The following is a 24,431-nucleotide window of genomic DNA, read 5'->3' as shown; positions in this document are numbered from 1 at the left end:
AGCATACTATATCATTCATGAGATCAAAGAGAAAAAGAATCCAAAAATCAGTTTGGGAGAACTCTGTTTGAATATGAACAGCAAAACATCTTTGTTCTTTATAGCATTAGTAAAGAAGACATTAATGCGCTGCATTCAACGATCACAGATGCAGCGTGAGGAATGTGCTACCTACAATACGAACACTAGTTTTACTAGACCGAGTGCTTCCGTTTAGTTTTTGCTTATGAGCATGCGTCGTTTTTTTGTCCGTCGGACTAGCATACAGACGAACGGATTTCTGGGTCCGTCGTAGTTACGACGTAAAGATTTGAAGCATGTTTCAAATCTAAAGTCCGTCAGATTTGAGGTTGCAAAAGTCCGCTGAAAGTCCGGGGAAGCCCACACACGATCGGATTGTCAGCCAGCTTTAGTCCGTCGGCGTCCGTCGGACTTTTGTAGACGAAAAGTCCGATCGTGTGTACGCGGCATTAATGCAACAGAATTATGTAAAAAAAAAAAAGTATGTTTTCTATAGACAAGATGACTACATGAAATCAAACAAGATGGGTCAATCCAAGCTAATATGTGATAATAATGTAATGTAATATATGGAAGGATGGTCAGGGAACAGGTGAATTGTGAAATGTATCTCTTGCCAGACTTACTGCCTACTATAAAAGAAGATGCTGTAATAGGCAGCACAGGCTGTGTACTCTGACTGCCACAATGCAGAAACTCCAAGTGAAAATCTTGATACTATGTTCACTGTGCTATGGCATACTGGCATTGCCGATGCCACCAAAGGAAAATGAAGGAGGCATTACTCCAGAAGATCGCAAGATTGCAGAGGTATGTTCACTGTGTATGTTTAACAAAATAAAGTTAGGTGAATATATTTTGTTTTATTTAGGATACCTTAAAGTGATTTTGTTGATTACATTAATTTGTCAATAAAAACTGTGCCTTTCAAGATTGTAAATACTTACTGTGTCCTCCATTGAAGAGAACTCCTCCCCTGAAGTCAGTTCTGAAACCAACACTTTCAGGAGTGTCCATCTGTTGCCCCCCCCCTTACTGTGCACTGTGGTACCTACCTCCAAACCTTTAAACACTACAGGAAAAGATATGAGAAACCACTGAGCTCAGGCAGAACCTTGACATTCCCAAAATGTTCGGTTTCAGAAGAGATTTCATCAGAGGATTTCTCTGTAATGGAACAATGCAGAAAAATATATTTACAATCTACTTTACAAGTACAGCTTTTATCGGCAGGTTGATTTAAACAATAGTGTTGCTTGAAGATTGGCAGAGGTCAGCCTACCCCCGTAAAATTTGTAGACTCACATAAGTGATGTACTTTTATACCTGATTAGCAATATCTGACTGTATGTGAACTCTGAAACAGAATGGAAAATCCCTTCAACAAAGTCTCTGGAACCAATAATAAGCATTTGCAGAGCTAGAAACTGCCTGTTTTGCAGTGGGCACCAATCGTGTTAGGGCCCTGTGCCTTTTAGTTGTTCTGAGTGAGCTTAACCACTTTGCGACCAGGCCTTTTTCTGAAAAAATCTGTATTTTTTGCTAGAGAATTACTTAGAACGCCCAAACATTATATATATATATATATATATATATATATATATATATATATATATATATATATATATTTAGCAGAGACACTAGAGAATAAAATGTCAGTTGTTGCAATATTTTATGTCACACTGTATTTGCGCAGCGGTCTTCCAAATGCAATTTATTTGGAAAAAAATCAATTTTAATGAATTGAGAAGAAATAAACAGTAAAGTTAGCCCAATTTTTTTGTATAATGTGAAAGATGATGTTTCGTTGAGTAAATAGATACCTAACATGTCACGCTTTAAAATTGCACATTCTCATGGAATGGCGACAAACTATACTATACTTAAGAATCTCCATAGGCGACGCTTTAAAGGGATAGTTCACCTTTACCACAAAATGCCTATGCAGATAAGGGGCATCTGTAGATAAAAACAGACTGTGCAGCTCTGACTAAAGTTGAATAATGCCCTTGCTATAGGTGTAAGCCATTTACATACCTTATGAAACCTGACTGGAACACTCCCAGGACATTGCTAAGTACTCCTAGGATGTTGCTAAGTGAGGCCTTGTCATCACTGCTCCCCTCCACCATCAAAGGAGTGAGCAGTGATGACTAGGCCTGACTTAGCAATGTCTTAGCAAGGGTATTATTCACCTTTAGTCAGAGCTGCACAGTTTGTTTTATTCTACAAACATCCCTTACCTGCATAGGCAGTTTTTTTGTAAAGGTGAACTATCCTTTTAAAAATCTTTACAGGTTACCTGTTTAGAGTTACAGAGGAGGTCTTGCACTAGAATTATTGCTCTCGCTCTAATGATTGCGGCGATACCTAACCTTACATGTGTGGTTTGAACACCGTTTACATGTGTGACTTATGTGTTCGCTTCTGCATGCAAGCTCGGAGGGATGGGGCGCTTTAAAAAAAAAAAAATTCTTATTTATTTTACTTTTTATTTTTATACAGTCCCTTTATTTTTTTTTTGGATCACTTTTATTTCTGTTACAAATATCCCTTGTAATAGAAATAAGCATGACATCTCCTCTTTATTGAGAGATCTGGGGTTAACAAGACCCCAGATCTCTCATTTAAGACTTTAAGAAGAAAGCTCGCAGATGACCGGGAAGCTGCAGGAGGGGGGCACCTCTCCCACTGCCCAAAAAAATGATCTTGTGGCGAATCTGCCACTGGGACCCATTTTACATGAAAGCCGGCCACCTACTGTAAATAAAGATATCAGGGTTATGTCAGCTAGTCATCAAAGTAAAGCCGTACATTTACAGTTAGGCGATCGGCAAATTTTAATGTCTTCCGACATGGAATGATTTTTACAAGAAAAGCAAAATATTAAAATCCTATTTATAAAAATAAAACTGTGAATGAAAAAAATGAATGAAAAGCAATCAATGAATGGAGGACAGATGGATAAATGAAAGTCCTGCCTCCTCCCTTCATATAGCGCTTTACATTGCTGGATTGAAGGAGGCGGAAAAGGTGGGCATAGTTGGCACTCTTGACAAGTGCTTAGACAGGTCCAGTGCTCATATTAACCACCACAGCAAAGGAAGATTAAGGCTGTGGGGGATAGGGAGGGGCAGAGGACTACAAATTTTAGGCACTTTCACCCCTTTCCTGCCCAGGGGCAATTTTCAGCTTTCAGCGCTGTCACACTTTGAATGATTTCTTTGGTAAGAATAACTCAAATCAGTGTATATTATTTAGTCTGTAGGAAAGTTATAGAGTCCACAAACTATGGTATATACAGTATATCTAAAACATTGTTTAATCTTGATGTACTGACACCCCATCTCATTTCTTGAGGCCCGAAAATGCCAGAACGGCACAAATACCTCCCAAATGACCCCTTTTTGGAAAGTCAATCCAAGATATTAAGTAAGAGGCATGTCAAGTTTTTTGAAGTTGTAATTTTTTGTCACAATGATTTGGAAGATGAAGAAATAAAAAAAAAAAAAATTACAATTTTTAAATTTTTATTTTACATGCTGTCACCAGTGCAGTACAGAATCATCATATAACTGGTGTGGCAGTGATCAGGGACACCGACTGGTGACAGTATGTAAAAAAAAAAAAGGAATCACTTTTTTTATTTTTGTTTATTCTTTTTTTTACATTTTTTATTACATTTTTTACATTTTGTTTATGATTTTTGTCTCTAACACACTGTGACCAGAGCAATACAGTGTTACCATAGTAACCCTGTACTATTCTGGGAAAGTGATCAGGATTTTTTTTTTTTTTAACACATGATTGCATATACCATTGCATTGATATAAGCAACCATTCTTACTAAATGACACTAGTTCATTCAGTGTCTTTTCTTGTGATTAGCTGTGATTGGTCAAAGCTAATCACAGGGTACATTGAGGCTGTGATTGGCCTGTCTGTACCATGTGTTCACTATGACCAATCACAGCTAGCAACACAAGTGTATACAATGGATGGCATGAAAGGAAGCCATCCATTGTTTACAATTGTCATGTGATCTGACAATTGTAAACAATGGATGGCTTCCATCCATTGTATTTGGTCATATCGATCACATGACACTGGCAGCGGGCCGGTGCAGTGATCATTCATCTGCTGTGTTTGGTGGACACTGTCGGTGACTGATCGTGCGGCTCGAAGGTGTTAAAAAACATAAATAATTTTGCCTAAACCTAGGATTTAATAATGATGAGCAAAGGTTGACCTGAGCCTGAAGCTCACCCCTACAATGGGATGCAGCTGCTGGTCCCAATCTGACATCCATGCGTGTCCCTGAATTCACACTTTCTATATTAAAAGATATGCAACCTCACCTGCATGGATCTCAAATTGGGAACAGTGGTTGTGTCTGTACAGCCGCTACATCCTAATTGACGTGAATGGGACTACCTGCACGCGGATGCATGGAACCACAATGCAATCATGAGTGGGTACAGAAGGCCCTCACATACAGGTATGTGTGCACATTGATTTACTTTAAGTGGACATTAATTTAGAGCTTTCATCCCATTTAATGTATAATAGTAATTTAATTATATTTTTTAAATTGTCTGTTTATACAAACTGTATGTTACAGATTGTATACTTTTTTTTTAAATGGGACACAAGCTAACACCATTTGTCAAGATACCAATAATACCCAAATTTCTTTCTTTGATAAGGTCTACCTAAAAAAATTTTACACATTTGCAAACAAATCAAGAAACACATTTGAGGAGAGGCTCAAAGAGATGCAAAGATTCTTTAGAATGAAGGTAACAGGGAAGCTGGACACCGCTACAATGACTATGATGAAAACTCCACGATGTGGCATGCCTGATATGGCAGAGGTCAGAGCTATTCCTGGAAGACCAATATGGGAACAAACTTCTCTGACCTACAGGTAGGTTTCACCAAGATGTATCAGAATTAGGGCTCACACAGCTGTAGGGTTCCTGCTCCCATAATACTGCTGTTCATAATTCCATTCACGAATCTGAGGACAGAATTCAACAGTGCAGGTGTATTATAATTCCATCAAAAATCACTTATTCAATACAAAGTTATTTTTTTCAAGCACAGTAACTGATAGCACATAGTAAGAATCCTCTCTGCTAGAGTACATACCAGATCAAGATGAAATTTGATTGGTTAAAGAAGTATTAAACAGCCTATATTTTTCAGCTTAACACCAGGGGCGGCCCGTCCATTAAAGGTGCATGGGCGCCGCCTTCCCTATCCATCCCCTACCCTTGCGTCTGGCCCCTTTCAGGAGGCCGGGCACATGAATTACAGTGGCTGGGGCGTTTTTTTTAAGCACTGATTAGAGCCAGAAGATCTAATAGGATTCAAAATAAGGTGGACTCCAGGGGGGAAGAGAATTGCGAATGGAGCCCACCGAGATGTGTTAGAATAGCGAATTAATATTCACTATTCTCACACTGAATCGCCTCTCTGCCAATCAGGAAGCGCGGGTCTTAGACTCGTTTCCAGATTGGCCAAAAGGAGAAGTGTTCTAGGAGAAGGGAGGAGACGGAAGCTGCCGAGCAGGGGAAGGAGAGGCTGCTCGTAATGCCCTTTGAGGAGAGCCGGGGAAGCCACCCGTGATTGCCTACCATGGATGAGGTATGTGCACCGATCAACTGACCAACCAACTGACCGACCAACCTGACTCAACCCATCCCAACCGGGGGAGGGGGGATGGCGGTCGCACTGTTTGCCGCCCCATCAAAAAAAAATTACCACCTGCCACCACTGCTTAACACAATGAGCACAATAAAATAAACATTCTCCAGTAAACTATTTGTTAAAATTCATTCCTCAACACTTACTGTTTACAACTTTCATTGCTGCTTGCTCTGACTCTTTAAGTATTGCTTCCCTGAACTTCCAGTCTTCACAGGAAAGAGTTATCAGTGGACAGTGCAGTCTCAAGCCAGTCCGAAGGTAGGGGGAGGAGGAGGGAGGAGCAGGGGAGCGCTCCTCCCTCTTGAAATGAAACGAACAAGATGTGCTTTAACTGCAGACTTTCTGCTTTAATTTGAGGGTATTTACATCCAAATCAGGTGAACGGTGTAGGAATTACAACAGTTTGTATATGTGCCTCTCACTTTTTAAGGAACCAAAAGTAACGGGACAGATTAACAATCATCCATCAAACTTTCACTTTTTAATAATTGGTTGCAAATCCTTTGCAGTCAGTTACAGCCTGAAGTCTGAAACGTATAGACATCACCAGACGCTGGGTTTCATCCTTGGTGATGCTCTGCCAGGCCTCTACTGCAACTGTCTTCAGTTCCTGCTTGTTTTGGGGGCATTTTCCCTTCAGTTTTGTCTTCAGCAAGTGAACTGTATGCTCAATCGGATTCAGGTCAGGTGATTGACTTGGCCATTGCATAACATTCCACTTCTTTCCCTTAAAAAACTCTTTGGTTGCTTTCACAGTATGCTTTGGGTCATTGTCCGTCTGCACTGTGAAGCACCGTCCAATGAGTTCTGAAGCATTTTGCTGAATATGAGCAGATAATATTGCCCAAAACACTTCAGAATTCCTCCTGCTGCTTTTGTCAGCAGTCACATCATCAATAAATACAAGAGAATCAGTTCCATTGGCAGCCATACATGCAAACACCATGATACTACCACCACCATGCTTCACTAATGAGGTGGTATGCTAGATCATGAGCAGTTCCTTTCCTTCTCTCTTCCCATCACTCTGGTACAAGTTGATCTTGGTCTCATCTGTCCATAGGATGTTGTTCCAGAACTGTGAAGGCTTTTTTAAATGTTGTTTGGCAAACTCTAATCTGGCCTTCCTGTTTTTGAGGCTCACCAATGGTTTACGCCTCCTGGAGAGTGTTCCTGATCTGGCCAACTGTTGTGAAGGGTGTTTTCTTCACCAGGGAACGAATTCTTCGGTCATCCACCACAGTTGTTTTCCGTGGTCTTCCGGGTCTTTTGGTGTTGCTGAGCTCATGGTGCGTTCTTTCTTTTTAAGGATGTTCCAAACAGTTGATTTGGCCACACCTAATGTTTTTGCTATCTCTCTGATGGGTTTGTTTTGTTTTTTCAGCCTAATGATGGCTTGCTTCACTGATAGTGACAGCTCTTTGGATCTCATATTGAGAGTTGACAGCAACAGATTCCAAATGAAAATAGCACACTTGAAATTAACTCTGGACCTTTTATCTGCTCCTTGTAAATGGGATAATGAGGGAATAACACACACCTGGCCATGGAACAGCTGAGCAGCCAATTGTCCCATTACTTTTGGTCCCTTAAAAAGTGGGACATCTTGTTCGTTTTATTTCAAATCCATTGTGCTGGTGTATAGAGCCAAAAAGATTAGAATTGTGTCAATGTCCCAATATTTATGGACCTGACTGTATGTATTATTTTGTTATCTTAAGTAATGAAAATGGTATTGACAGGATTAATATGGGCCATAGCAGTTAAACAAGGGTTAAACCCAAAAACAAAAATGTAATTCATTGCAACTTATCAATCATTAGATGTGAGGGCTGCATTACTTTTCTTTTTTAGGCTTTTTCCCCTCTGTTTTCACTTGGTGAGTGATCTGGCCAGTAAGAGACATCCTGTATTAGAGTGCTCCTACTCTGGATGAATGAGCACAGGGGGCACCTTTGAACAGCAGCATTGTCAGTCTGGGGGGAAGGTAGTGTTAGATGCACTGGCAGATTTAGGTACACTTACAAATTGAAGCTCACAGACTTCCTATCTTAGAGTGTCTCCACTTCAAGTGGTTGTTAACCCACTATATTATGATCATGCCATCCTCTCTGTTATATAACACTATGTGTCCCTGTGCCTGTGCTGTATAAAAAAATAAATGCCCATTATACCGTATATCAGAGTGTCTCCCGGCGCTCACGTGACTCCTCGGCTCTCTCTCCTCTGCCTCTGACTTTAGCCGGGGAGGAGAGAGGAGAGAGATCCAGGAGTCACGTGAGCACCGGGAGACGCTCTGATATACGGTATAATCCGCATCTTTTTTATACAGCACAGGTACACATAGCGTTATATAACAGAGGGGATGGCATGCTTATATTAAAGATTTGACTGCACAAGGAGGGGAGGATCGTGGAGTGGACATAGCTGACAGGCAGGGAGGGCAGGGGTGAGGAGGACACAGGAGACACAGGAGAGCACAGAGCAGGGCTGCGGATGACGGAGGCCTGTAAACTGACCACGGTGTCAGGGCTCAACAGCCATGATATACTGTGGTCAGTTTACAGGGTGGAGGGTATAGCCAAGCAGGATCAGCCATGTATTTTAGGTGATACGGGGGGCCAAATTATACAGCGCAAGCACTGTGCTGTATATAACATGCTTTAAGGGAACAGGATCCATTTTTAATTTTTTTGGGGTAACAAACACTTTCACTGAATTAGCGATGGAGCCACCCTTTGACAGCAGCATTATAAATCTGGGGAGATGGTAATGTTAGATGCACTAGCAGATTTAGATGGACTGCACTAAAAAAAATAAACTCCAGCTCCCACTTTATAAGCATCTACAGCAACAGGTTTTTTTTTTCTTTTGGAATAAAGGTTTTACATAAATGAATAAAAGCTGACCATTGTAAGCACCCCTGTCGGTGTTAAATGGTTTGTCTCATCTCTCTAACTGCTGCATCTGTAGGACAGCTTGTTCTGTTAAAAAAAAAAAAAAAAAACTTACTGGCAGGATCACCAGGGGAAAAATAAAAGACAGAAAGCCAGAAAAAGAAAACAAATGCAGCCATCACATCTAAGAAATGGTAATACAATCAATATAGTGAATATAATATTTGCTTTTGGGTTTAATAACACCTTATTGCTTCCTTTTTTGGCAGTAAATGAGAGGAAATTTCCCCAATAGAGGAACCAACAGCAATAAAAACCTGTTCTAACCCTGCCCTACTCTATCCGGGGCAAATTAAAAAGTTTGGGCCGTAGCTGGGCTTTAAGAATTATCCCTTACAATAAGAACCCTCTGTTGAACAAGGCACATAGTCAAAGAAGATTCCTGAAATCAAGACACTGCAGAATCTACTGTAACCTAGAGCTACTTACCACAACAGAAAAACAATATATGAAAGTCTCCAGGCACACACAGTTTCAGCTAAGGGGATAAGTATATCTCTCCACTGCCTGGAGCCACTCTTTCATTTAGCCAAGACACATGTTTAGTATAACTGTTAATAGTGTAGAGATAAACTTTGGTGTCCTCCAAACTGAACTCTAATCCAAACACCCACTTTTATATACCCCGATAAGCTGTTTGCCACGTCAACTGCAGGGTGGGGAATGACCCAGCCCACATCTCATTGGAGGACTAAAAAGCAGAAGTTCAGAGTTTGGGTTTGAGATGAGTTTGGAGGACACCTAAGCCAAACTCTAATAGAGAAAGTATTCTGTTGAATTAGAGGAAAGGAGAAGCAGAACTGTTGCCTTAGCAATCAACTCTTAGCTACTATTTTCTAGTACACATAAGACATGTCCTAGTTATAGATATACTGTGTGTATGTGTGTATGTGTCATTTTACCTTAGGTTCCTGAATATGTACTGCCTAGGTCTTTCTATTGTTGCATTGCTTTTTTATGCAGATTCCTGAATTTCACTTCCACCCTGCCCCAGAATATGGTGACTGATTCAATAAAGCGAGCTTTTGATGTTTGGAGCCAAGTCACACCACTTACATTTAATCAAGTTGGAAATGATCAAGCTGAAATACGTATTCAGTTCTCCAGGAGAAGTAAGTAAATAAATCTTAAAAAAAACAAAAAAAACAACAATTTTCTCATGTCTCCTCCTGCTGATTGGAGGCAGGTATCTTCACCTGGAACCCCTGTCATTTGGCTGCTTTACCAAAGGTGACTTGTACTGTTTTGTTCAGTGATACAGTACCTAACCAATTAGATGTGCTCTAGGTAGATATAAAAAACACAAATTAAAGCAGCTCCATAAAAATCATTAACCCTTTCACTGCCTGGCCTTGCGCTCCACTTTTAACTTCAGGTGGCCAGACCAATTTTGCAGTTTTTCACTTTGTCATCATTTTTCACAGTTTGCAAAAGACCGCCCAAACCATAAATTTTCTGAAAGTACAGGACCGGTAGGAGAAAACGATGGTGCTACTGATGTATTAGGTCCATTGATCGTTGCACAAATGTTTGTCAAAACAATATTTTCCCTAAAAATACACTGAAATCATTATTGGCGCATACACATACAACGCAACACTCCAGGAGCAGCTGTATCATGGCTAGACAGATATGAACAACATTGTCGTAAGACATGGGCTAAGGGATTGCCACGCTAGCCACATTCTTATTGGAAACCATTTATTGTCAGCCCCAACCCGATCCTTTACAGGTGGTGTGTAGTGGTGAGTAGGGATGGGCTCAGGCGTGTATGGATTCTAGTCCCAACCTACCTGAGCAAACACGCCAGGAAGCCATCACTGCACACCGAAAGGGAATAGTTTGCTTTGTTTTTTTTGCTTCTGGTGAACACACCTATAGAAAATACCATTTGTATTACCTTAGTAGTTTTTATTTACTTGCTCTTTTTTACTTTAGTGCACCTATATTTTTTTTCTTTTTTGTCAATGCCCCACTACTATATAGTTTTAGTCTTTTTGTTTGTTGTTAAGGATATTTGTAAACTTGGTGTGTGTGCAATGTGATATAAATTGGATACTATTTATATTTGTATAAAGTTTATTTTTTATATATTCATATTGTATACATAAAACCTAAAGTATTTGTAAAGTCTCGTTTTTTTTTTTTAGTTAAAAATAACAATATACTTACCTGTCCTGTGCAGTGGATTTGCACAGAGCAGCCCAGATTCTCCTCTTCTTGGGTCCCTCTTTGGCTCTCCTGGCCCCTCCTACCTGTTGAGTGCCCCCATAGCATTCAGACACAGAGCCACGGGCCGGCCCCACACCCTTTTTCTCCTTATTGGATGGTGCCAATGGTGTCTCAGCCAATGAGGAGGAGAGTTCTGGGCAGCCAAGACATTCCTAAAACATTGCTGGATCTAGAGGGACCTCAGGTAAGCATTAGGATAGCTGAGGGGGGCTGCTGCACACAGAAGGCTTTTTATCTTAATGCATTGAATGCATTGAGATAAAAAACCTTCTGCCCTCAGTACATGTTACATTTTGGGCTAGATTATAGGCCATGTGTTACGTTTATTGTCACATACCTGGTAGAGACTGATCTAACAAGAGAGCTTCCCTTACACCTCCAGTCCAATACACATTAAAGTTTGTGACAGGGTGTAGCAAGACAAGTAATGGTACGGGTGTCTGCGTTAGGGCTGGCATAGTTGGGGATCAGACAACAGTTGTAATGTTGCTGAAATACGGAGAATGGAACTTGAGCCAAATGGTGGAGCACAGGTAATTGCAGGTGCAGGAAGCAAAGCCATAGTCAAGATCAGGGCTCGACAAATCCCAAAGCCGGGTTACCATTGCGAGCCGAAGTTTCGACCTGGTGCCTGGGCTGCCGCCCATACCATGCACGTCCCCCCTCCCCTTATGTATCTCGGCCTCCGCTTGCCCGTCTGTGGGCCTGGGACCAACATAGCGGGTGCTGCCAGGTAGAGGGGGCGGGGGGAGGAGCGAGGACACACGTCTCCTCTCCTCCCCTTTTAGTTGATCTAGAAGTGATGTGTAATGTAATTTCCGGGTGCCCGTTGACAGTTCATCAAGGCTGGGAAAGGATGTAATGCAGTGCGATGTGTATTGCCATCAAGGCCGGGAAAGGATGTAATGCAGTGCGATGTGTATTGCATTACATTCAGTGGAGCACAGGGGAGATATGCAGGGTCTTTTAGCTTAAATGACTGAAAAACTATTCTTGTTTAAGGCAAATAACAAATATGGCATAATGTATTTTACAATGCACTAGTATTTATTATTTTATAATGTGAAAAAATTATTGTTTTAAAGGTCACAATGATGCGGGGCCTTTTGATGGTCCTAATGGGGTGCTGGCACATGCCTACTTTCCAGGCCCAGGAATCGGTGGTGATGCTCACTTTGATGAAGATGAAACATGGACAATCAGCAGAGCAGGTACGTTAAGTAATCTTAAGGAGGTTTTTGTAATTATGCACTTGTAGAACATCCACACGAAAAAATTTAAATGGAAAAGTGTGCTGCTCCTTTACACAAGAAACAGTCCAGGTGTGTCAACTGCCTTCTACCTACCTTTCCAACAAGGGACTGGGTAGCCAAAGGTACTAGAGGAGCAAGTACCGTATATCATGGTTTATGTGGAACTCTAAGTTACTGGAGGGGAATGGAAGTGCTTGGTGCACTGCGGCATTACCTGAATGAAAACCTAAAGCTGGGCTGTTCCCTCTATAGGCATTTCATAGCTTTATTTTCCAATTTACTGTATTTTAATTACGTTCAATATAGCATTTGAGGTGAAAAATTAGTTTTTAGCACTAGTAGGTTAGTGCAGGTACAGCACAGCACACACACGTAAACAGAGGCTCCCTGTGTTTTTTTTTTTTTTACACACATTACTACTGAGGTAAATATGTAATGCATGTTTTTAAGCAAAGCGCATATAAAATACTACACAACATTTTTACAAACTTCAACTGTTGAAAATGTGATGATGAGAATGGTTCAATCCATTCGAAATAATGGCACCTAACTAATCAAATGTATAGCAAAGTTGCTAATGCACTCTAGCACCCTAACTTTAACACTAGCCATCCTTATAGTAGGATTAAAGGACAACTGTACCTTTGGCAAAACTAGACCTTCAAGGCATCCCCCCACCCCCTGAGTTCAGCCCACCTTGTCCAGTACTTGCCTTTCTCCCTGTTCTAGCTTTATCCACTGTGTAACCATGTTTGGAGTTGCACAGTCTCGCTATCTAAAGTGCCTCTACTGGATCTTCATCATCCTGTGCACGTGTGCCAAGGTCACATTTATTCTTATGGGCACCTGTACTCATGGTGGCCTCTATTTCACTTGTTTGGCTCTTCTACTAGAAATGAATGGGGCTGTTGCACACGTTGGTAGGAGTGAGAGAACTTGAGGAGGGTGCTTTTGGAAGAAAGCCTGTACACCTCTGGGCAGGGCTGCACTAAGAAGATCACTGGAACAGAGGCAGCAGTTAGGGTGGTGGAGGCATGACTTAAAGGAAAATGCATTCCAAAGGTACAGTTTTTCTTTAAAGCAATGCTACTGTTTTACTAAACTTTTCAAGGTGAAACATACCTGTAAAAGAAGACAGTAAATACTTTCCACCTGTGCCACTGAACATTCAGTAGAAATCTTCCCCCAAATTCCTGGGTCCTCCGCAGAATTCACTGACTCCTCCTGCCAACCTCCATATCATTACTGCCAACTTTAATGTGTTATGGCCAAGGGGAGAAACCAAGGAATGCTGGGGGGTGGTTTCTCAGTCGAATTCAGGGGCAAATTAGCCTTTCTTTGGAGAGTTAAAGCGGGGGTCCACCTATCTATCGTTTTTTTTTTTTTGAGTTCATTCACAAACTTTTCTTCTCAGCATTGCATACTCACATATTGTGTGTAATATGTCCGCCTGTGTCAGATTTCGTCAGAAAGAATAACTTATATTATTCACTGCAGGCGGTTTCCATCTTCATTGTGGGCATTTGAAGCCCACAAGCATTTATTTCCTGGATGTGGTGAATGCTGTGCTCCCAGCATTCACCGCTCGTTCCCGCACATGCTCAATGGCATCCTGGGAAGCCTGAGACTAGCTCCCAGGAGTCTGGGAGAGGCTTGAAACACGCCTACTCCCACGGGAGGAGAACCAGGAAGTGCAAAGAAGAATAGAAAAATAAAAGGTAATTACGGCGATTTAAATTTTTTTAAACGGCATGTCAGCAACTAGGCAAGGAAGAGAATACATACAGATATTGTTCAAAATTTGGGTGGAACCTCGCTTTAAGTATAACAACAAAAGTGTGTCAAAAGCCAAACATTTTTAGGGAAGGGTTAGAAACCATGTCAAGGTCTTTCGCTGACTCCCAGCTGGAGAGATTCATTCTCTATTTCTTATGGTTACCATTGTAACATGCACTCAAAAATAGGGAAAATCTAAAATGTGGAGGTATCTCTAAAACAGTTATTAGGGAAAATCTTCCTATGGAGAAACTGTGATAACTAATTTGCCTCACTAAGGCCTGGTTCTCACCTATGCAAGTTGCAGATGAAGCATATTCCAGGTGCATTTTGCATTTTTCAATACACGTTTCTGATCTATTGAAGTCTATGGAACCAAAAACACAACCTGCTGGTCCCTGGCCCTTTCCATAAAATGCACAGATGTGAACGTGACCCGTAGGAAACCATGTTAAATGGACTGTAGTGTGTTTCTGCAAAACTGAAATGCATAGGCGTGAACCAGGCCTTTTAAAGATTTCCTTTAATTCCAAGTTGTGATTACAGGACAAGAAAGGAAAGCTTTCTATTATGTCAGAGATGGCAAACAAAAAAGAAAAAAAACATTCTCTGCTGTATAAAAAATGGAAAAAAGTTTTGGCTTTAGATATAATGCAACCCCTTGCTTATATACTTACTTTTCTTTAGTCAGGATCCTTGTCTAAAGAAAGACGTTTGCACTGACCATAGCAACCAAACAGGATCACCCTCTATTTTTTTGCACAGGTATAATATTAGTGGATGCCCTGGCTAACACAAATTTCTATTTATAAAAGAATTTTCCATACGAATGCCAAGGCATCTTTCCTGCACTGTAAAGTCCATAAATCCTGTAAAAGAATATTGATTTCCAATCAGCATTTAAAGGGATTGTCCTATATCATTCTGGCATTTCATCATTAAATGACAAAATCTGGTTACTAATTCCTCAAGCTACATCCTGTTGACTAAGATGTCTATCATCATTGTATATAAGAAAAAAAAATTCCCAGCTCAACCAAAGTGTGCTCAGTATACTTCCTCTACATTTGGGAGAAAATGTATGCTAGAGCGCAGGTATGTTCACTAATGAGACATAAAACTTTGTATATACAGTATATATTAAAAATAATGCAAGAATCAGACCTCAGATTCAGTGCAGACCCTCTGTACACTAAAGATGGATTGGAGAGCTAAACGTGGCTCTCCTAGTGATCTCTATTAAACTGGATTTACCCTTAATTCGGATGCGGCTGACAGCAGGGGACCGGTGAGTCCCTGTTCTCTGTTTCAGGGACGAATCAGGCCTGAGTTTTTGCCTGAATTCGGACCTGAAATGGAGCCAAAGATGCACAGGACCCCTGTGCAATCTGTTCCCCAGCCACCCCGGAGATATGTGAACCGGCTCCATTGACAGCCAGTCACAGTCTCCTGTCATGCAAATTGGAATGCGGGGAAACCCTCATCCAATTGGCATAAGTGTGAACCCAGCCCCATGCCTGCACATTAGATCACAGGCAGAATTCCCAATTCAGGTGTTTGGGAATGGCGACACCTGTACTTTTCATGATGGGTTCCCTGTCATGACTGAGAAGCAGTAATCCTAACATATTCCACTTCTATACGATACTGAATGTCCCGATATGTCTCCAGGCTATGACTGTCTCCTGAAGCATGTCCCCAGTCTCCACCAATGTCTCCTGCTGTATGTCTGCACAGTGCCAACTTAACAGCATAGTGGGCCCTTGGGCAATGTTAATGCACTGGGGCCCCTACCAGGGAGATGAGGACCTGGTTATGCATAGCATGCCGTGGCACACAGTGGGTGTGGAAAAATTATGCCACCTATTGGATGTGGCTTTTTAGTTATCTTTCTACAATTTTGCATTGTTTTTATTTGAATTTTTTATTAATTTTAATATATATATTTATATATATTTTTACAACACTGTTGGGGTGTGTGTGTGTGTGTGGGGGGGGGGGTTGGTGGGATACCAGGGCTCTAAACAGAACCATGAAATCTCACTTTTGATACAAAAGAAAGGGACTGAGGAGACACTTCCCAGTCCCTTTCTCTGTAGCCTCAGCTGCACTGCAGATGAATGAACAGAGACAGAGGCTCCTTTCCATTCATAAACTGAATCATAGTAAACACACTTACTATGCTTCACTTAATAATGAATACAGTGAGTGATCAATACGGATCACTCACTGTGTTCACTTAGAAAAGTAAGGGGCCAATAAATAACTTATTTACCGGCCATTCCCCCGCTCTCCATCCTGAAGAACCCCTCCGTGTGTCTGCATCTGCTGTCGGAGGGAGAGGAGAGGGGGGAAGCTGGCAGCAATATGGGGGGGGGGGGGGTCCAGGCAGCGAGAGAAATCCGGATCAGTGCTGCGGGTTCAGGAAATAACTTAACTAGAACCAATCTTTTGTGTCTCTCAGTGCAACAGCTGGAGCAGTAGATGTCGGCTTTCAGCTGCTGCAGCGAGAGCCAGAAAGGATCGGTTCCATTTATTTTCTCCATCCACTCTACTGATCACCCGCTCTGTCCACTCCACACACAAACCCCCCTGCTGGCATAGCCCATGTGCAAAGACGGCCCTGTGTCCTCAGTCTCTGACCATCTCTTGTATTATGTACACAGTCTCTCACCATCTCTTTTACTATGACTGCAGTCTCTGACTATCTTCTGTATCATTTCTGTAGTATATGACCATCTCTTGTATCATATCCACAGTCTCTGACCATCTCTTGTATCATATCCATAGTCTCTGACCACTCTCTCTTGCATCATACCTGCAGTCTCTGACCATTTCTTATATCATGTTCACAGTCTCTGACTAACTCTTTAATCATATCCACAGTCTCTGACCATCTCTTGTATTATGTCTACAGTTTCTGACCATCTTTTTTTATCATGTCTGTAGTCTCTGACCATCTCTTGTATTATGTCTACAGTCTCTCACAAACTTTTTGAAAATGTCCTCAGTCTCTAACCATTTTTCATATTGTGTCCACAGTCTCTGACCCTCTCTTTTATAAATGTCCATAGTATCTGAAAATCTCTTGTACTTTGTATCATGCCTGCAGTCCTTCACTTTATCCTGATGTTTGTCTGCTGTCTCTGACAAAAAATATTCACTGAGTTTTAATTGCAGCCCTTTGATGATGTCGGGAGCTGCACTTGAAGCCCCCATATCAAAGTTATTGACCACCGCCGGCCTAGTGCCAGCTAATGGAGAATGCTAGTCTGTACAGGATAGTTACAAACAATGACAGATATCTCACTTTTCATGCACATGAAGGGGGTGGATAAAATAACAGAAACAACCCACAATGTATTAATATCAAGCACCTTATATGGAATGGTGCGTTCCTTTTAATGCTCGCCACATGTGGTTTTTTGCAGTCACTGGGTCACAAAGGTGCTGATGCTGTTATGTGATCTTTTTGGAAGCTGAACTTAAATGGCATTAAGCAAACGTCACATTCGTCAAACATCACAAAAATCGCAAAAAGGGTATATTGATCTCGATCGCCAGTCATGATCATCAGCACCCCCCGCTGTGCAGTGGGCGCGCACCTGCTATCCCGCTTAAAGGGACCGACGTACAGCTACAACGGTTCGCTGGATCGTGCCGACCTGCCGCAGTATAATGACAGGTGCTGGTTGGCCAGTGGTTAATACATAGAATGCATAAGGTGAAAAACAGTGGAAGTCCAGCCTAATGCCCCATACACACGATCGGAAATGCCACCAGCAAATCTCCGATGAGAGCTTTTGGTCAGAAAATGCAATCGTGTGTATGCTCCATCGGACTTTTGCTGGCGGAATTCCAGCCAGCAAAAGATTGAGAGCAGGTTCTCTATTTTTCGGCTGGAAAAAGTTCCTATCCGAAACTGCGATCGTCTGTATGCAATTCCAACGCGCAAAAAAAATGCATGCTCGGAAACAATTCGACGCATGCTTGGAAGCATTGAACTTCATTTTCTTGGCTCATCGTAGTCATACGTCACCGCGTTCTTGATGGTCGAAAGTTCAGAGAACTTTTGTGTGACCGTGTGTACGCAAGCCAAGCTTGAGCAGAATTCCATCTGAAAAAACCATCCAAGAAATTCTGCTCATGTGTACGGGGCATAACACTAAAATCGCTACATCTATAGACATCCACGATCTAACACTAACCTATCTAGCCCTGTAATGAAGAAATCAGTATACATACCTTTTTTGAAGCTGCTCTGGTCTCCAGCAGTGGTAGCACTGCAGAGGACACAGCCGACAACGACTGTGAACTGAATAGGAAGTGACGTCACCCATAGACTTACTATGGGACTTTCATTGTCGGCTGCCTCCTCTGCAGCTACCTCCACAGTGAAGCCGCAGCTCAGCGTGGGACCGAACTGGAACGGCTTCAGAAAAGGTATGTCTACTTTTTTACAGAGCTAGATAGGTTAGTGTTAGATTGTGGATGTCTATAGATGTAGCAAATTTAGTGTTGGGCTGGACTTCCACTTTAAGTCTTTACTACCACTTTAATGCCCAACTCTGGGAAATCTGAAAACTTTCCCATGCTGCAGGGCTGCAGTTGCACAGCAAGGGTTAACTGCTCATTTATTCTAGGGGTGAGTAAAAGCATTTTTACTAACCCAATCCTCCACTCCACCAGAAGATGGTGTTCCCCAATGCTCCAGCGCTGGACTGTCTCCCATGGGTCTTAATGACTTTAGGACCTTAGACTAGTGGAGCATTGGGGAGAAAACACTGTGGGAGCTGGTCTAGCAGTGCAGAGGATAGAGAATCAGGTAAATTAATCCTTTTTTCTATGCCCCTAGATTGAAATGAGATGTTAACGTGATTGTAAAGGCTATAATGTTATTTTTGTTGTAAAGTAACAAACATGTTATACTTACATGCTCTGTGCAATGGTTTTGCGCAGAGCTGCCTCAAACCTATTCTGGGGTCGCCCGCCACCACTCTAAGCTCCTCCTCTTCTTGTACACCACCATAGAAAGCTGCTTCCTATGAGGGTGCACCTGCAGGCCTGCTCCCGTCTATAGACACCCACAGTACAGCTTGGCCCCACCACCCTTCTCTGGTCACAGGATTTCATTGACAGCAGCAGGAACTTATTGCTCCATGTGAGAAGAGTATAAGAGGGCAGAGAACATCTGAAGCCGGGACAGGGATGGATCTTTGACAGGCTCAGGTAGGTGTTTAGCGAGGGAGGAGGGAAATAGTCGGGTGTTTATTTGTTTTTTGCCTTATTGCAGGGAATGCATTAGGGTAAAAAAACACCCAGGCTTTTTAAGCCTTTAAGGAAGGAAGAATTTTTGAAGTTTTCCAGAGTTGGGCTTTATTTAAAATATCAAAAATCAAACCTGAAGTCTCCACTGTGCCCGGCAGAGATACATTCAGATGGCTGTGATTCAACATACAAAGGCAAGTTCAAGCCTTAGGGCTCATTTCTACATGACATGAGTTTGAAACACACGTCCAATATAGGTCAGCAAAATCCCAAAGACTTAAATTGAATACGTAGGTGTTTTACTTGCATTGCGTCTCTTTGGACACATGTCCTGTTGAGGTATGTTCTAACTGTATGCAAAGTAGGTCAAAGTAGGCACGAGCATAGAATTAAAGGTAAACCTTGCCTGGAACACTTTTGCTGCCAATAAAGTCAGAATTCAGCTGCCCCTGTTCCCCACTTCATTGGAAGCTAATAAATAAAGTTATTTACACAGTACAAGTTTCTGTTTTAGTTTTCTTCTTATTATTATTATTATTATACAGGATTTATATAGCGCCAACAGTTTACGTAGCGCTTTACAACTTGAGGGTAGACAGTACAAATACAATATACTTTGATACAGTAGGAATCAGAGGGCCCTGCTCCTTAGAGCTTACAATCCAAGAGGGAAGGTCAAAAGATACAAGAAGTAATAACTGTGGGTGATGTGCTGATTGAGAAGATAAGTGTACAGTTGTTAGGTGGGGGCCAGATAGGCTCCTCTGAAGAGATGAGTTTTCAGGGATCGTCTGAAAGTGGATAAAGTAGGAGAAAATCGACGGATTGGGGTAGAGCATTCCAGAGGATGGGGGAGGCTCTGGAGAAGTCCTGAAGGCGAGCATGGGATGAGGTGACAAGGGAGTTTGAGAGCAGGAGGTCTTGGGAGGAGCGAAGAGAACGATTAGGTTGGTATTTTGTGACTAGGTTAGAGATGTAGCTGGGGGCCAGGTTGTGGATGGCTTTGTAAGTTATAGTTAGTATCTTGAATTTAATTCGGTGACTGAGTGGCAACCAATGGAGGGATTGGCAGAGGGGTGTAGCAGACGCTGAGCGGTTTGTGTGGTGGATGAGCCTGGCAGCAGCGTTCATGATGGACTGCAGTGGGGATAGCCTATTTAGAGGTAAACCAGTGAGGAGGGAGTTGCAGTAGTCGAGGCGGGAGATGACCAGGGAGTGGATTAGAAGCTTTGTGGTGACATTGGTTAGGAAGGGGCGTATCTTGGAGATATTGCGGAGATTGAGGCGGCAAGCTTTGGATAGTGATAGAATGTGGGGTCGAAAGGTTAGTTCAGAGTCCAGGATTACACCTAGGACCCTGGCGTGGGGAGATGGGTTGATAGTTGAGCCGTTGATATTGACAGGGAAAGCAGGGGAAGTGGCACCTGAGGGAGGAAATATCATGAGCTCGGTTTTGGATAGGTTGAGTTTGAGGAAGTGATGTGACATCCAGGCTGATATGTCTGCTAGTAAGTTGGTAATGCGTGAGGAGACAGATGGAGAGAGCTGGGGGGTGGAGAGATAGATTTGGGTGTCATCAGCGTAGAGATGATATTGAAAGCCATGGGAGGCAATCAACTGACCCAAGGAGGTGGTGTAGATTGAGAAAAGGAGAGGTCCAAGAACAGAACCTTGGGGGACCCCAACGGAAAAAGGAAGAGGAGAGGAGGAAGTAGAGTTGTAAGTGACACTGAAGGAGCGGTGTGATAGGTAGGATGAGAACCAGCGAAGAGTACAGTCACGGAGACCAAAGGAGTGGAGTTTTTTGAGGAGGAGGGGGTGGTCCACTGTGTCAAAGGCAGCAGAGAGATCCAGGAGAAGTAGTACAGAATAGTGTCCATTGGCTTTAGCCATTAGTAGGTCATTTGAGAGTTTAAGGAGAGCAGTTTCCGTGGAGTGTTGAGGGCGAAAACCGGACTGGAGGGGATCTAGAAGTTTACTTATGGTCAGATGGTCGCTTAGTCGGTTGTAGACCAGTCTTTCAAGAAGTTTGGAGGAGAAGGAAAGGAAGGAGATTGGACGTAAGTTGTTGAGATTGGTGGGATCCAGTGAGGGCTTTTTTAGAATGGGGATGACTAGCGCATGTTTTAGAGAGTTTGGGAAGATGCCACAGAAGAGGGAGAGGTTGAAAATGTGAGTTAGAGAGTGTAGAATCAAGTCAGAGGGTGAGCGTAGCATTTGCGAGGGAACAGGATCCAGGGGGCAAGTGGTTAGATGGGTGCTAGATAAAAGTTTAGCAACCTCAGTAATAGTAACAGGGTTGAATGAGGGAAGTAATGATTGTATCTGTGGACATGGGGTGTTGCATGGGGGAGGTTTTTGCGCATTGGTGATCTCCTCATGAATTGTATCAATCTTAGTTTTGAAGTGATTGGCAATCTCCTGGGCAGTGAGTGAGTTGGTGGGTGGAGGCAGTGGAGGACAGAGTAGAGTATTGAAGGTAGAGAAGAGTTGACGTGGACTGGATGAGAAGGTGTTAATGAGTGTGATAAAGTAGGTCTGTTTGGCAGTGTGAAGGCAGGAGTAGTGTTTTAGGAGGGCAGATTTATATTGTGTGAAGTCTTCCTGGGTCTTAGTCTTATGCCACAGGCGCTCAAGAGCGCGGCTACGTTTTCTGAGACTTCTGGTGTCATCTGTTTGCCAGGGTTGTAGCAGTCGGGGCCTAATTTTGCGTGTAGTGAGGGGGGCAAGCTTGTCTAGGGAGGAAGACAGTGAGCTGTTGTAGATGAAAGTTGCTTGGTTGGGGCAGGACAGAGGTGAGATTTTGTCATAGAGGTGATCAGTAGCAGAGTAGAGAAGAGAAGGGTTGAGGTGGCGAAGGTTTCTACGGGTAACCGTTAGGCGGTTGGAGGGAGAAGAGGTGGAAGACAAGGAGAGAGCAAAACTAATAAGGTGGTGATCAGAGAGTGGGAGTGGATTGTTGGAAAGGTTGCACGGAGTGCACAGATACGAGAAGGCAAGGTCAAGGGTGTTGCCGTTGGAGTGGGTAGGAGCCTGTATCCATTGCTTCAGGTCAAGCGATGAGGTGAGACTGAGAAGTTTAGAAGTAATAGTAGTGTTAGTGTTAACAGGGATGTTGAAGTCCCCAAGAATGATTGTGGGGATTTCAGCAGATTTTCTTGCCATTTTGTACAGCTCCTGTACATTTGTGAATGTTATTAGTAGCTCTTTTATTTACTGCAAACCTAATGGCTAGGTTTAATGATAAGTGGGATATGTCTCGGGTTGTCTTATGGAGAATATTTACCAGTCTGAAAAAAGCCCCAATACTCATTGCAGCTTATATATATTTTAGATATAGTGGAATTTGAACATAGAAGCAGCGTTATGTAAGGGTAATCTTCAGCAATACAGAATTATAAATGTTATGTTGTAAAGTCAGCCTGTGTCTACCTAGCCAACAATCATAGTTTTTAATAAACCAATAGCTATGTTTTACTTTTTTTATGAAACCTACTTGTATAATTATCTTATAAAATATTTAAATGAATTCTTGGCAGGATACAACTTGTTTCTAGTTGCTGCACATGAACTTGGTCATTCTTTGGGACTAGAACACTCCGACGTGCCTTCAGCTTTGATGTTCCCAACCTATCGCTACGTGAATACGGACGGTTACCGCTTGCCACAAGATGACATCGCTCGGATCCAGGCACTGTATGGAAGAAGGCCAACATAACTCAAGAGGCCAGATAAAGGAGCCTGCTTTCAGGATTGCTGATATGTGTACTACTTATGCTCATGCTTTGCCAGATACAGTATTTTACTTACATGTATTTTTACAACATAGGTAGAAAATGTAGCACAGATTGTTCTTTCTGCTTTTTTTGTTTTTGCATTGTTAAGGATTATTCTGCATGACTGTTTTTTTTTAAATATGGTGGTCAGCTCTGGCTAAACACAAATCAGCATTCTGGATAACAGACACATGCGCAGAAATTTAATGAAGATTTCACTTAAGCCAAATTTTGTTGCTTTAAAAAAGTAGTTGAATAATGTTCTATAATTGCTTATAGGAGCATAACTAATTTTGGAAGCATTCACATTAGGAACTGGTGGACCTTCCAAAAAATGAGCTGTCTACACTGGCTGGATGTATGTTTAGCCAATTAGTTGATCCAAAACTTGCTTATATTAAAGGATTTAATCAAAGAGAATATACGTCTGTTTTTACTTTAGAGGCATTTTGAAATTAGCTGATTTGATGCTTTGCCACTTGTTTTACTGAATACAAGGGAAAAAATGTGGGCATGCATATATATTTTTGCATAGCACACCTCAAATGCGGCACTAATATCAGGGAGCAGTAGTCTACTGGTCAAAATATTCATGACATTCTAATATGTTTTTCCTTTAGGGTTTGCCAGCTGATGGCGTCTGCATTTACTAAAATAATATAGAACGTTCACGTTTCAAAGGGAATTTTCTCAAAGCTTAGAGAATAAGATGATGTTATGTGCACCTTAAATACTAAATGATGTGCAAGAGAATACTACCATATAGATCTTTTGCATAGGCATGATTGGATGATTAAAGTAAAAACAGCTTCACCAAATTCACTAAGGCCTCATGCATACTGGACATTTAGCAACTGTGCATGAGACTGCAGCTTTTATATGCAGGTGGAAGGCAGAAGGGCACCAACCAGCCCTGTTGCCAGCAACCTGTAAAAATCTATGGTAGGCTAACAACTGTTGTGGCAGCACAGGGCTGGATGGTGCACCAAGTGCTACCAACATTTAGGATTGTATGCACCCAGTAACAAATGCCAAGAACCCAGGCACTCTGCATTCCAAGCATTTATCCCTGGCTACATACTACCCTACACGTTGGTGTGCCAAGTCTGCTTGAGTTCTAAACATTAATTTTGCCAAGTGAACAATTAATGCTTCTTTAGTAGATCAACCCTTAAGGCCTCCTAATCCTTACTCAAGTCTGACACTATTGTCAGCCGAAGACCATCTAATCTTTATTGTGTACACCACCATAGGAACCTGCTGTATTGTGTGTAGGGGATCTAAAATGTCAATCCAATCATAGCTCATATTTCATTTTTGTTAGACTGATGCAAGTTGAATCCCCTACCTCTTAGGCCCCACATACACTGGATGTTTTGCTATCTCTCTCAAGCACCTTTCCTCCTGGCAGTGGTGATTTGGCAAAAAAAAAAACA

At 42.0% G+C, this 24,431-nt stretch overlaps 1 protein-coding gene across 1 annotated transcript; it reads left to right on the top strand.

Annotated features, from left to right (window-relative positions):
• Nucleotides 1-659: 659 nt before the first annotated feature.
• Nucleotides 660-23,415, top strand: LOC141126981 (collagenase 3-like). Its single transcript, XM_073613077.1, has 5 exons — nucleotides 660-831; nucleotides 4,728-4,948; nucleotides 9,654-9,802; nucleotides 12,008-12,133; nucleotides 22,759-23,415. Exons 1-5 carry the CDS (start codon nucleotides 709-711, stop codon nucleotides 22,935-22,937), a joined length of 798 nt encoding a protein of 265 aa, XP_073469178.1. The 5' UTR covers nucleotides 660-708; the 3' UTR covers nucleotides 22,938-23,415.
• Nucleotides 23,416-24,431: the final 1,016 nt, after the last annotated feature.

Source organism: Aquarana catesbeiana, linkage group LG02 (genome assembly GCF_042186555.1).
Source record: "Aquarana catesbeiana isolate 2022-GZ linkage group LG02, ASM4218655v1, whole genome shotgun sequence".
Classification (NCBI taxonomy): Eukaryota; Metazoa; Chordata; class Amphibia; order Anura; family Ranidae; genus Aquarana; species Aquarana catesbeiana.
This window is presented reverse-complemented; position numbering and strand designations above follow the sequence as displayed.

Bases quoted from the DNA above. Each gene is read 5' to 3' on its own strand.
- LOC141126981 (XM_073613077.1), top strand. From the start codon at position 709: ATGCAGAAACTCCAAGTGAAAATCTTGATACTATGTTCACTGTGCTAT. The intron at 9,803-12,007 runs GTAAGTAAATAA...ATTGTTTTAAAG, and splicing joins TATTCAGTTCTCCAGGAGAA to GTCACAATGATGCGGGGCCT. The intron at 12,134-22,758 runs GTACGTTAAGTA...AATTCTTGGCAG, and splicing joins ATGGACAATCAGCAGAGCAG to GATACAACTTGTTTCTAGTT.